The sequence below is a fragment of the Protopterus annectens genome, chromosome 1.part0 (assembly GCF_019279795.1).
Source record: "Protopterus annectens isolate FY-2018-M chromosome 1.part0, PAN1.0, whole genome shotgun sequence".
NCBI classification, from domain to species: domain Eukaryota; kingdom Metazoa; phylum Chordata; order Ceratodontiformes; family Protopteridae; genus Protopterus; species Protopterus annectens.
Window position 1 is genome coordinate 848,574,145 of NC_056725.1, and position 15,123 is coordinate 848,589,267.

Here is a 15,123-nt window from a genome sequence, read left to right on the forward strand (position 1 = left end):
CTAGCACTTGCTCCTAAAGTATTTTTTTACTTTGATATAGCACTTTTATTATACATAGTACCCCACCAGCCAAAAACCCCTTTTCGATCACCTACATCCCCCGGAGTCTTTTTAAAGTCTTTGTCTATTCCTTCTAGCATGTCGAGGGATCAGTTGCTAGTGTCCTCTCCTGCTCAGCTGGTGAATCTGGGAATATTGAGGCAATGTTACAATTGTCTCATGTACACGGACAACCCTCTCCTTCTCCCACAAAACACAAATACATGCGAGAGATGCAACTATATAGCCAAACTGGAGGCTGAGCTCTCTCAACATAGGACTGGCAAGACCAGACAGGAGGAGAAGGTAACCACACACACCACAAACCCAGTCTCACATAGTACTATCACAACTTCAAATCATACACATAAATACACAAAGACATACTCGGAGGCTCTGATCAAAAATCTACCAAAACAGCAGAGGCCACCAAAGCAGACACCCAAACAACTGCCACCTCAAGACACAACACATGCAACACATAGACCACATAGTCAGTGTGCCAAACAGTCACAGCCCTTAAGGCCAAACACAATGCCAGACACACTCGTCATTGGTGACTCCATAGTCAGACATACTGACGTCCCGCTCACCAGATTGAGTAAGGAAAAGGTCACAGTAAGCTGCCTGTCGGGCGCTAGAATCCGCCACATAACGCAAGCACTCAGGTCTCTCAACAGCAGGTACAAGTACGACTCTGTCATTGTCCACACTGGTGTGAACGACCGGAGACGTACCTCCTTGGACTACATGAAAAGAGACATAGAGGAGCTCTCTGATTATGTAGCCCAGGCAGGTATGACCCTGACCTTGAGCAGTATCCTACCTTCACCAAGAATGATGCCACAATACAGAGACAAGATGATCAGCTTTAATAATTGGCTTAAACTCTGGTTTCATTCAAAGGGGATCCAATGTCTGTCTGCCTGGGATGACATGCTGGACAAGCCACGCTGCTCATGAGGGCGGCTTGCACCTGTCACCCTGGGCTTCCGGATATTGGCAAAGGCTCTTGCCACTCCCATAGTGCCTTTTTTAGGCAAGGCTCAAATTCTAAACCTACCACCCTAGAATACAAAAAAGGAAAAAAACTAAGGGTAATGCTGCTCAATGCCAGAAGTCTCAACCTCAAGATGCACGCACTCGAGGCCCTTCTCAGTATGGAGAACACCGATGTCTGTGCTGTGACTGAAACCTGGTTCAAGGCTCCCGAAAGCACCCCGGCACTATCAGGTTTTACCTCATATCATGCGTTCCGGCCCCAAAATCCGGACAACACCAAGAAAGGAGGGGGGGGTGTCTATATTCATCAAGGACACCCACACCTCAAGGTTGGTGGCAACGCACGATGCATCGGAGACCATCCAGGTGCAATTAACCATAGGCAAGACTGCTCTGCAATTTGTAGCATGTTACAGGCCACCCTCTCAATCTCAGGAACCTCACATAGCTTTCCTGAAAACGCTGGAGGGGATAAATGTATCTCCAAACACCATCATACTAGGTGACTTCAACTACCCGAATATAGACTGGGATCACTACTCAAGCCCCAACACCCTAGCCCAAAGGTTCCTAGAGTTCATAAACTCAAATGCCATGGAACAACTAGTCACCATCCCCACAAGAGGAGAAAACATACTAGATCTCATCATCACGAACATGGGGTCACAATGTTCAACACCGGAAGTATACCCCTCACTGGTGAGATCAGAACATAAACTAATCTCACTGGAAGTCCACATCCCGCCCCCACCTGAGATAAAAAAGACCACAGTAAAGAACTTCTCAAAAGCCGACTTCACACTTCTAAAGACTGGTGTGGTCTCTTTTAAGGCCCCCGAGCCTGCGGAAACCATTACTCAAGCCGCTGAATCACTTACAAATGCCTTCTACCAGCACCTACAGGACTGCATGGATCAGGCAATCCCAAACAAAACAAAGACTCTTTATACCAAAGGCAAGCGTCCAGTCTGGTGGACCCCAGCCATAAACAAGCTCTACAACAAAAGGAGGAAGCTACTACAAGATAGAGCAAAATCCTTAAAAGGGAAAACACCTTTGATCATTATAAGTAAAAAACTAAGATCTCTCATAAAATCATCCAAGGCAAATTTTGTGAGAAAAGTCGCTAAGGACTCAAAAGACAATCATAAGGCCTTCTTTAGCTATGTTAGAAACCTGGGAGGAAACTCCCAGATATGCTCAGAATTAGTTCAAAATGATGTAAAAATTACTGAACCTACAGGCATTGCCAACATACTGGCTGACAGGTTCAGTGCAAACTCCCCCCCCCCCCCCAAAAGGTGAGATATCTATACCAGAGGATTGTAGCCCCCCAAACATTTCTAACGCTCAGGTGAGAACTGCTCTCTCCAAGGCAAAAAACACAGCATCCATGGGACCAGATGGTGTCCCCGGTTGTGTGCTCCACGAACTCAATGAGGAATTAAACCCGCAGTTAGGGCAGTTGTTTAATCTTAGCCTCACCTCAGGATACGTGCCTAAGGAGTGGCGTATGGCAACTGTGGTCCCACTTCACAAAGGCGGTGCCTCCACCGACCCTGGAAATTACCGTCCCATCAGCTTGACAAGCCTGATCTGCAAAGCTATGGAGAGGATCATAATGGAACTCATAAATAAAGACATAGGGGACTTGCAGACTTTGGATCCGACCCAGTTTGGCTTTGATAAAGGCAGATCATGCCTTTTAAACTTGGTTGACTTTTTCGAAACAGTCACCAAGGCCATTGATGAGGGAAAGGCAGTCCACACAGCCTACCTCGACCTGGCAAAGGCTTTCGACACAATACCCCACTCAGGTATCATTGAAAAACTCATCAGCTTAAATGTAAACCCATACGTCACAAGATGGGTTGCAAACTGGCTAAGTGACAAAACCCACAGGGTCAGAGTTGCTGGCGCCATGTCAGACTCAAAGCCTGTCATAAGTGGTGTCCCAAAGGGCTCAGTCCTGGGCCCACTCCTGTTCGGCATCTACTTTTCAGAAGTACAAGCAAACACAGGAGGATTATGGCTGACAAAATTTCAGATGACTGCAAACTGGGCGCCAAAGTTGAGAACACATCTGACACAGATATCCTTCAGAAGGGTCTTATAGAAATGGATAACTGGTGCCAGAGCCATGGCCTAAAGTTAAACACCAAAAAATGCATAGTCATACCCTTCGGGAAAAACAAGGTTACCCCTAGCTACCATATAGGCGGCAACCCACTAAGCACAGAAGAGGTTATCAGGGATCTGGGGACCCAGGTTGACAGTAACCTTTCGTTTGACACTCACGTTGCCAAAGTAGTTAGAAAGACCTTCTACACTGCCCACCTGATCATGAAGGGATTCACATCTAGATCAAGGGAAGTCATCGTCCCCCTGTACTCATCACTCATCAGACCAATGATTGAGTACAATGCCCCATTCGGAATGTATCTGACACGACACCTGCAGCAACTGGAAAGGCCCCAAAAGTTCCTCACCAAAAGGATAAAGGGTCTCAAAAATATGTCCTATGCTGCCCGACTGAAGGAACTCCAGCTCTATTCATTCGCTTACCGTCTGCTCAGAGGTGACCTGTGCCTGACATACAAGGCCATGTCCAACCCAGAATTGATGAACATGCTTCACCTCAAAAAATCTAGATCCCTCAGAACTACAAGGGCGGGAGACTTAAACCTAGACACGGATATTAATAGGACGTGCTGGAGGGACAGATTCATCACCCAGAGACTCTCTATGCTGTGGAACAAAATCCCGGTACATGTGAGGCAGAGCACCTCACTGGCTTTGTTCAAGAAAAATCTTGACCAATGGATGGGAGATCGTAGATATACCCCAGGGATTATCTCAGTGTCACTGCTTGACAGAGGCACAGCAAAATAATGGGCATAGTATCCTCCAAACTAAAGGGGTGGCGAAAGCCACAAAACTCTGGGCTAGGCTTATAAATGCCCTTGGGCAGATAGCCTAGTATGAACCTATGAACTTATGGGCCTGTTGTTTCTTGGGTCTGTTGATGACCTACAGTAGAGTGGGATGACAGTTGCTGTTATCCATTCGTGAGGCACGAAGCCTGTTTGGAGGCTACAGTTAAATAGTGACTCCCGATGGCCTGATAGGTCATGTTTCTTGCTATTTATAAGGCAGCCAAGGATGTGGTCTGGGCCCATCTATTGTGTTCTTGGTATTAGTGAGAGCACTGAGGACCTGTTCCCTACTGATAGCAGGGAGAATTATATTTGATGGTATTTACCAAGGGGAGGCTAGGAAATACTATCAACTATAACCCCCCCCCCCCCCCACTATCACTAAGAAGCAGGTCATCAGTGCTCTAAGGTCAAGAACATTTCAATCATGGGTCTAGACAATATTGCACACTTTCAGATGAAATTAGCATGGGTAGTCCCAATGTGTGTATTATTATAGCAATAACCCACGCCTGGGTGTGGGTAATGCTGGATTACCCACAGTTGGCGTGGTTTGGTCGAGGGCGCCCGGACCAAACAAAGCCAACCGTGGGTAAATCCAGCATTCCCACACCAGAAGTGGTTATTATTATACAATGGCATTATTTAAGAAAAAAAATAATTACTTTTCTTAAATAATGGCATTGTATAATACCTCCTTGCTGCCCTTCCGCAGCTGTCTGGTATTCCGCAGAAGTTCTGGTGTACTGCGCATGCCTACGCAGTACATCAAAGCTGTGGGCAAAAGCAACGGAGAAAGCAAGATCTCCGTTGCTTTTTACAAACTGTTTCGCTATGTTAAATGGGTTTAACATAGCGAGACAGCTTTAAAATAAGCAACGGAGATCTCCATTGCTTACTTTAAAGCTGTCTCGCTATGTTAAACCCATTTAACATAGCGAGACATGTTTAAAAAAAAAAGCAATGGAGAATGCAAGATCTCCGTTGCGTTTTACACACTGTGTCGCTATATTAAAGGAGTTTAACATAGCGAGACAGCTTTAAAAAAAGCAACGGAGATCTCCGTTGCTTTTTTTAAACCTGTGTCGCTATGTTAAACTCCTTTAACATAGCGAGACAGTGTTTTAAAAAAGACTTACACTAATGGAAAAAGTCCGGGTGACCAGACCTTTTTCCATTAGTATAAGTCGATTTACAACGTGCATGCTGGCCAATCAGCGTGCACGTTTTGGAATATTAATGGGGGGGGTCATGGTATAATAGATGGTTGCCTATGACAACCCAATGCTTCACAGATATATTCTACTGGAATGAACAAATGACTGAAACCTCCCCAAGAACATGGACCTTTCTCCAAATTCCTGACATATGGAGCAGTACACACATTACAGAAGAAACATTGTTCTTCATCAGTCATTCTCTACACTGTTGCTCAGGCTGCATTATACCACTGCATTCCAGGATTCATTGAAGAATTACCTGCACAAATACTTAGCCTTAACAGCAACCATGTGACAATTACCATATTTGTTATCATTTGTGCATGTGGCAGCTTATTTACTGTTGACAAATCATCTAAATCACAACATTTGAAAAGCTTAGTAAAAGCTACTCAGTTCCATACTATAAGGATAAGAACATGCTTCAAATGCCCTTTGGAACCTAAAAAACATGCAGCCTTGTTTGTCTGGTGCAGTCCTGGTCAAGTATGTTATCAAATGTAAGAGATCTCTTGATATAGTACTTTAAGCTAAATTAAAACTTATTAGCAGAATGTGTAATAATCTTATTTTACTGAAAAAAGTACTGGCTACAGGAATGAGGCCTTCTCTAAGCAAATATCCCAGGTGAGGACTTGATCTCTTGCTACCATACTGTGATAATTATACTTACCTACACAATTATCACACAAACTGCAGTGAGAGGCACGGGGTGGCCGAAATATCTTGCACGTGAAACAGTACTTGAGCTTCACCAACTGTCCATTGATGGTCACTTCTTTTGTTCTGGGAGGTGGTCGATATCCACCAGAACTTGAACCATTTGCAACATCTGTATAAGTTATGCAAAAATAAAAATAAATGTTTTAGTTCAACAAGTCCCTGATACCATATATATCTTAAACAAATATACATCTAAACTTAAGCTGAACAGAGGGTGCCTTTGTATTCACTACATTACTTTAACCAACAGGGTCTGATTTTCCTAACACTGTCTCATTTCACAGATGAATATAGAATAAGTACAGCACATTAATGCCTGCCACGTTATGATATCATGTTTGCTGCACAGAACAGCTGCAAACAGCGTGAATAGGATGGCTGAAGCAGTAGAGCTGTATTCAGCATTTCAGGTTTACTGCTATCCACTCTCATAGTATCTGATGAGAATTTTACTGAAATAAGAAATGTGCCAAGCTGAACGACAACTAATGCCATGAACACTGTAAACTATACAAGCATTTTGTATAAGTTGCATAAAACCCTGTCCTGACACTAAACTGATGTGCCATACTCATAAATGGATGTACTAAAACAAAAATGTGGCTAACAGATTAGCATGGCTCATACCTCTAAGATCATGCATCCATTATCCTTCTTGTGGTTAAAAACAACTCAAAATAAAATAAACTGCAGATCTGCTCATTCAGGTTTTGGATAAAGAAAAGTATTTCTTGATACTGCCTAAAATGAAGCATAGATTTCTTACACCTAAAAAATACATTTGTAAATAATTCAGTTAAGGTCACCAAGATAAGAGACATATGTGGCATAACTGTAGATTTAATATGATCATCATGCACAAATAAAACAAAATCAATCAAGATGCTGCCACCGCACATATTAAAAAACGTATGTGAACTGCAATAATAGTAATTGAAACAGCCCTGTTGCTGAAATGTTACTGACGTGTACCTGACAAAATCTGAAGTAGAATTACTCTCACATCCATCTGCAACTGATCAGTACATAAAAATGAGTGCTGTATGCATTCCCCTTCAAGTTTTTTTTTTGTATTTAGTTAAAAGGAATGGATGTTGTGGCTAACATTTCTGAAGAAAACACAACTACAATTTAAATAACAAGAGCCCACAGTCATCTCCCTTTTTCTAAAAACTTTATTAAATTGTCGCTTAAGACATGTACAAAAACATTAATAATAAAAAAAAAACATAATAGCATTTCCAGTTACATACATTAAACATAACATATGTTCATTTTTATAACAATCACCAGTCCAGCATTACATAAGTTGTTCAAGTCCTGTTTCCCTTAAACCTCACTCCTCCTTCAAAACATTATTCTGGAAATATTGTTTCCACAACTTCCATTTACTCATACATAATTTGCTCGCTCCCATTTTTCTAAAGATCCTACTTCCAGTTGTTTTATCTCTGTTATAATATTCAATACTTCAAATTCAGTAGGTTTAGACATTGCTTTCCATTTTCTAGTAATTGCTTTTTAAATCAGCCAACCAAATTAAACTTAACAAGGCCTTGCTGTGTCTAGGCAATTCAGATCCTGTGTCCACGCTCAAAAGTATAATTTTCTTAATTACACCCATTTGCGACACGAGTACTCTATAGTTAATTTTTAAAATCTGTAAACTAATTATACTCCCCAAACATATGTTCCCAGTTGCCTCTTTCTTTCTTTCACATTATAGCTCCAACATTTGCCATCTACCTGAGGACATTTTTTTTGCAGTCTGCTTGGGATATAAAATTACCAATGCAAATGCTTCCAAGCAAAAATCAAGATTTCAATACTTTGTTGCATCCTTGGGAGTCATACATATGTCTTACCTTTGTTCCCTTGCAAATTGTTTTTTCAGTCTTTCTTCCCAATTTTTTCTAACCTCCTCCGAATGATCTTATACTTACAGTATATTGCAATATTTTACATGGCCTATTAATTATCCCTTTTTAACAAGCTAAAAAATTCCACCAGAGCAGGCCTTTCAGTTAGGACTCCCCTATCCATTTCTCTTTGCCTATAGTCTGATATGAATCCCTGATAGAGGAGGCAGTCTCTATCCTACAGTCCAAATATCTCCTTGGCCTCTTATCACTCTATTACTTTTCCCCTCTAGTTATTTGATTACTATATCTTGGTTCCTTTGCCAGTTTTCTCAAGTAAATTCCAGCCCTACCCTCTTGCTTATTCTTTGTACCTGTAAATGCAGTCATCCCTATTGGCAAAATCTCTTTTCTCCATTCTCATGTTGGCTTAGTTCTTAGCATACTTTCGTCTATTTTATGAATACAATATTCTATATGGCTGTTGTTATTCTCCTTTAGAATTTGCATCCAAAATCCCACTCTTTCTTTGTTTCTTGAATCCCCCCTCCACTTCATCATCATCCATTTTCCACTTTGAATTATAGCTTTTTTTCTTGTGTTATGTATATGACACTTAAATGTATAATCCAATATATCCCTTCAAATCAGGTAATACTAATTCACCTTGCTACCCTAGGGCCATTTCCCTCCCAGATAAGTTCCTTCTTTTCTATTAATTATTCTCCTCTGACTATTAAAAATATGCCTAACCTGTATATAAAACTAACAGGACTAAAACATTTTCACTGCTTGTATACTGATATTTATGCCCATAAACAAGAGTTGCCCATTTCTCAGTTTTTGTATTATCTTTTGTTTAGTTTCTTCCCAAAAATCTTTAGCTGCCATAACAGAATCATTTTAATCCATACTCCAAAATACTTCATTTCATGATATCCCCATAAATATGGGTTCATGTTTGGGTGCACAGTTTACAGCTATAGCCTTTGTTTTATCCTCATTAGTTTTATATCCCAAAATGACTTGGAACTGTCTCAAAATGTTTTACAACACTGAGGTTTCCTTCTCTGGTTTGATCATGTAAAAAATAATATCACCTGCAAATAAAGCTAACTTTTCTTGATTACCATACCAATTCTAGCCTTATTTTCTTAGCCAATGGCTCTAAATATGGATGAAGCAAACAACAATAGGGAAATAAGACAATCCCTGCCTGGTTCGCCTGTTCAGATACAACTTGTGAGAGAAGAATCCACCCACTTTCATTTTTGTCTCCAATCCCTGGTAAGTCCTCCTAATTAAACACATTACTGTATTAAGGAATGCAAATGCTTTCCTTGCCCTGCTAATAACAAATCTCAGCTGACTCTGCTGAGCACCTTCTCTGCAACAAGATGCACCAACAGCGACAGTATTTTCTTATATTATAGTTCCATCTGGGTCATAATTGTTCAATTAATGTTGTCAAATAACTAGTACATGTGTATCAGTTTTGGAAAAAAAAGTTATTCTTTTAGCTATTAAAGACATAAACACTTTATAATCATAGTTTAAAACTGAAATGGTTCTAATATGAAAGCAGGGTCTGATAGGTCTCTGCCATCCTTTCACATTACAGCCACCACCGCTTTCTTCCATGATGTTAGTGCTTCCCCTCCTTTCAAAATATTGTTAAACAAAACCTTCCAAATCTTTATCACATTCTTCCCTCCTAGCCTCCACAAGACTACCATCCATTCCTGAAGACTTTCTTGCAGACTGATTATGCATTACCATTTTAGCTCATCTGCTCTTACCTTAACTTAATTATTGACCCTCACCAACCTTTAACTTTGGTATACTGTATTTCCGTATCTGCACTTTATCGATTTCCACATTTCTCTGCTTTGTACAGATTTTCATACAATGTCCAAAATATCTCTAAGACCTCTACAGGATTTCTGGTTATTTTTCTTCTTATAGTCTTCCTATGTTTGGCAATAACCCTTTCTGCATTTTGTTGCCTAAGTGGCTGTGCTAAAAGTTTTTGTGCACTGGAGTTATTATCAGAAAACATTGCTTAACAGCAATCTGTCTAAACTCATGCATATTATCATGATACTCCCTTATTTTCTCTTTAGCACTCTGCAGTTGTGCCCCTTCCCGTTCTGTGGGATTCTCCTTATTCAGCAATACTTTAGCTTTTGTCAGCCCCTCTAAATAACTCCTTTTACTTCCTAATCATATCTCGTTTTATTTTATCTCTATCCTGTTTTTAAACTCCACACACATTTTATCCCACTCACTCGTTATAACTTCTTAGGAAATTTCTATCTTCCCATATAACTCTTGAACAATTTTTACTACCTATTCCTTAAATTCCCCTTTTTTAAAAGGTAGGTGAGGAAGCACCAGTGTCTCATTTTTACTTCATTACCCTGCATTTTAGTCATATTTGTTTACTGGCACATGATCTGAGACACTTAGTGAATGTCTGTCACAACTTTCAATTGAATGCACATGTTCCTGTGGGGTCTACTTTGTACCCTTGAAACACGAAAAACCCAAATCCGAATCGCACAACACAAAGAGTGAACCGCGGATACATCGAACATACTAAAGCGCGAAAATGTAAACCTCGAACCGTCATAGTCACCCAACCCACCACCCACAACACACTACCTACCCAAACACAATTAAAAAAACACATACATACACTAACCAAATCCCTACTTCTAACCCTAAATTAAAGCACCAAAAACCTACTGCTAACCATACACTAACACCACATACACAACTGTCTATGCACTATCCTTAACCCCTCCCTAACCCTAAGGTCCGTAACTACCGCACACTTCCCCTACGGAGCTATACCCAAACAAACTAAATATTCCACACACATACACTTAACAAAACCCTACACTATACCTTACAAACATTACCTACACAAAGCCTTACATACACTACCTACCTATGCACTTACCTTAACCCCTCCCTAACCCTAAGGTCCGTAACTATCGCACACTTACCTTACAGAGCTATACTGCAGACGGGCCAACTATGTGATTTCGATATTTCCCCTTTCACGGTTTCGTTCGTTTGATGTATTCACGGTTCGCTCTTTCCATGTCACACGATTCGGATTTTACTGTTTGAGAGCTTAAAGTAGACCTGTTCCTGTGAATTATCATTTCTGTCTAGTCTAGCCCAGTTATTGTACCTTGGGAAATAATATGCATATTCTCTCAAAGTTCCTACTACTAAAGTCATGTCTTCCATATAAAATATTTTCATAACTTTCATCAGAAATCTACCTTCTTTTGTATATTTTCCCTTTTAGGTCCTCACATACATCCTCATTTTACAAATCAAGTTCCAGTCCCCACATTCTAAGTAATATTTCCTGCTGAAAGCTGATTATTTCTCCCAATATTTTTAAGCTCCATAACTGGAGTTTTAGGTGGAATATAAATACATGCCAGAATAATCCTCCACCTTACCAGTAGCTCTTTCTACAAATCTATCATCTTTTTCCCACTTCTACCACTAATCAAGCTCCTCTAGCAGTTAGTACAAGTACTGCCTGTTTCCTTTGTCCATGATATTTTGCTGAATATCCATTCTGAAATATTTTCTTTATCAAATTCACATACTTACTTTTTTTCCAAATCTGTCTCCTACAGCATTGCTACTTGCACTCTACATTTCTTAATAATTTAATACTCTTACCTTTGTGACGACACCTGTGAGGCCACTCATGTTCCAAAATAACAAACAGTGAGGCCATTATCACAATTATTATTATTCCCACCTATTATATACAACAGCTTTTTAAATGTTTATTTTCAGCTTTTGTTTTATATGCACCCTCTAATGTTTGACAGGTTGAGCTCTGACACAGTTGTTTCTTGTCAACTCCATTTAAACACATGTCATATGTTTCAAGCCTTTTTGTTTTAATAAAAACCCTCAAACAAAAAAAAAAAAAAACAAACACATCCCCACAACCTATTAACTTAAAGCAAACCCACAAAACTATGTACATCTTCAAATAATGAAGTTTAACCCTCCTGATGGGAACAATTGTCCCAAATATGCAGCTGCACCCACAGGCATTACCTAACCTAAAATTAGGGTCATCCATGCTAAGGCTCACATTACAGCTTGTGCTCCTACTTATACTAATTGCTGTTTGTTCTGATCTTATATTTATTCCCCCTTAGATGAGAAAAACAGCTTTTATGCATTCAGAAAATATGAACTTTTAGCCTTAAGAAAAAGTACATTGGCTATCCTTAGATAAAACTAAATTATACATTGTTCTAGTAAATGCAGTGAAGTATTTGGGTAACAGGAAATCTGTTACCTCTTACTTCCAAGAATTTAAACATTTATTTTTTACTCAGCTGCTTGCTCTTGTACTTTTTAATTGTATAATTCCCTCAGCAAAAAATGCCAGAATTCTTGAGATTTATTGCCTAATCCTGCAGTAAGCTTGTCTCCGTGGAAACGTAAGAACAGAATGTACAGCTGTCCTCATCAGCAGACTTCTCAGCTTACAGTGAACATTTATTTGCAAAAGGAAAATATTCACAGAGATCTGATATTTTTAAAGCCCATGTGCTTACACAAAAAACACTTGCTATTAGATTATTCTAAGGGCATTAGTCCAGAAATTCCCTTAAACAAAAGTAAGAGAAGACATCTCAACTCTACATATATTATAATCAGTGTATTTTTATATCCTTCCCCCTATCCGAAAGCCCAAGATTACAGCGTATTAACTTACATATGCTTTTGTCCAGCCTTTCTTGCATTCTTATACTGTAATGCCTAAATTTCTTAAAACTAAAAAAGAAAAAAGTACTTCATTTTGTCATTATCACAATTACTGAAAATGCTTTACTATATAACATGCAATTTACATCAGAAAATATTCCTTTTAGTGCCCTTCCAAACACTAATGAAATAAAATGGGTATATGCTTTTCAGTCCTCCTAGAAGTTTAATAAAGTCAACAAAAGTCCAATTTTTCTCAGTACTTTTTCTTGTAAAGCCATATTTCACAAATGTGACTGATGGTTTATAGTATCACATTTATTCACTCATTTCAGTGTTGTGTGATTTGTTCCTATTCATCTCTATCTCCCAACCCTATACTCCAGTTCAAGTCCAAGGTATTTCCGATTTTTCTACTCAAATCTTGTGCTTTTTTTTGTTCTATCAAGCATTTTCCTTTAAAAGACTGGAAAATGTTTCACTGGCAAAGTCTCTGTATGAGCTTTATTATCAGAAGAATAAGAAGCAGTCCCCTTCTGTTTCATGGCTCACTATTTTGTTGCAGAAACTATTGTATTTCCTCCTTTGCCTGTTCTGCATCAAAAAAATAATTTGATCCTCCAGGAAAAGTACTCTGAAGACATCTAGATACAGAAGCTTGAATCTCACCACCTGCCCTTCAACATTCCCTGACTACTGAGATTAATTTGCTTCACTTCAGCTTGGAGTACAGGGAATAATAGTTTTCCATAAACACACTAATGTGCTCAATTTTAATGCTTTGCCCTTCTGACACCGTTTTGCCATGATTAACTCTTTCTGCTGATATGATTACATCTTCACTAATACAGGAATTGGCTGCTTTCTCGTGGCCAGGTTTAGAGCATACACATGATGTGCCCTTTCAATTAAATCTTCCTGTGGAATACCAATCCAACTACATATTTGCACTTTCATAAACTTAATATAGTCTGTTCCTAACAATTTCTCCGGTACAGCAGAAAATAATAGGTTTTCCCTATGTGCTCTGTTGTCTAACTCTACCATTTTTTGAAACAGCTCTTATTGAGTAGTCTCATACTTAGCCAGCCTTTTCTTCATTGCGATCTGATTTTTTCAATTTTACCAGTGCATCTGAATCGATGTTTAAATCTTCTTCCATTTTTCCAGCCTTTTGTTATTTGAGTTGACATACTCCTTCAATCTTTCATTTATTTTTAACCAGCTCTGAGCACATTTGATTTATTTTTTCCACTAAACAACTAGAAGCTATCTCCTGCACCAAAGCTGAAACTTGAACTTTTTGCTTAACAGCTGTAGCATTCATTTTCATTCATACTCTCTATGTTTCTACTTTGCTGGCTTCCAGACAGTGCACTTTCTAGCCAGTAAAAGAATATTAATAAACTGGCAGAATTACTAACTCTTATCTATCAGCTTCTTTTTTTCAGATTGGGAGAACTGAAATTAAGCCACTGATCACTGTGCAGCCATCTTGGGAGTCCTCAATCCCCTCCCTTTTCTTATCAAAATCAAAGATACTGCAATGTAGTACTTGCTCAGAATGTTATGAGTTAAGTCAGTCCATGTTCAAATGTACTCTCTGAAAAGAAAGACGTACTAGGTGTTTTATTTACTGATTCCATCTCTTTATTCTACCCTAAAAAACAACAAACTGATATAAGAGGGTATCACTGAGCTATACAACAGTTCAGAACAAAAGTAAGCCCCACATTATTTTGACATGATCAACTATGATTGTTTTATATATTTAAAACTAATTAAAGGCACCACATCATTTATTATAATTACGTAATCAACAAAAACACAAGTGACTCGAAACTTTAAATGCATTTTAAATAATAATGTCAAGGCAACTGAAAGTTGATGTTATTGGAACTGATTTAATTCCCACTTCTAAAAGTGCTGCATTTGCAAACACAGTAGTTGCAAATTAAACTACAGAGGAAAGGTAGATGCAATTAAAATGTACTCTGACAAACATTTTTAGCACCACTGTCTTTTAAACAATACAAATCGACAGCACTGGTCAGTAAAAAAATACGGACATGCACTGACTTTCACTTCTGAATCACTGACTGGAACCCAAGAAATTACTACTGGCTGACAGTTGGAAAACATTTCATACATATTTTTTTCCAGTTGTCTACTCCATTCAAACTACATGATAAGAAGATGCAACTGCTGAGCATTTTGATTTGAAATATATTTTTCTATATACACAAGACAGTGGGAATGTGACAATACTACATTCTACCCAAGTCATTACGTTCAAATATGCCAAATAACTGCCATCTAGAAAAAAATGACTATATTTATTACAGAATAAATGCCATTTTCAAACTGTACCATAGTGCAAAGAGATGAAGCCCAAAGAATGACACATCTGACTGAGGCTGGATTAGTGTCTCAGGCACTGGATAAGCATGTGGTGTAAGGGGGGGGGGGGGGGGTTGGTTGTTGATGAGAAACCAGCTCACCACACCTAGCAGTGAATTGAGGTGTATGTCTTAGGACATACACCTCACTTAAAATCCCTATTGAAGACAAGAGCCAGAAGCA

At 39.1% G+C, this 15,123-nt stretch overlaps 1 protein-coding gene across 2 annotated transcripts in view; it reads right to left on the reverse strand.

Moving 5' to 3' along the window:
- ZDHHC14 (zinc finger DHHC-type palmitoyltransferase 14) overlaps positions 1–15,123 on the reverse strand; it is a 1,825,619-nt gene that overhangs the window by 670,269 nt on the left and 1,140,227 nt on the right. For both annotated transcript variants that reach the window (XM_044063663.1, XM_044063664.1), the window contains exon 3: positions 5,871–6,029. In XM_044063663.1, coding sequence (XP_043919598.1) covers positions 5,871–6,029 — 159 coding nt within the window. The remainder of the gene's footprint in view (positions 1–5,870; positions 6,030–15,123) is intronic.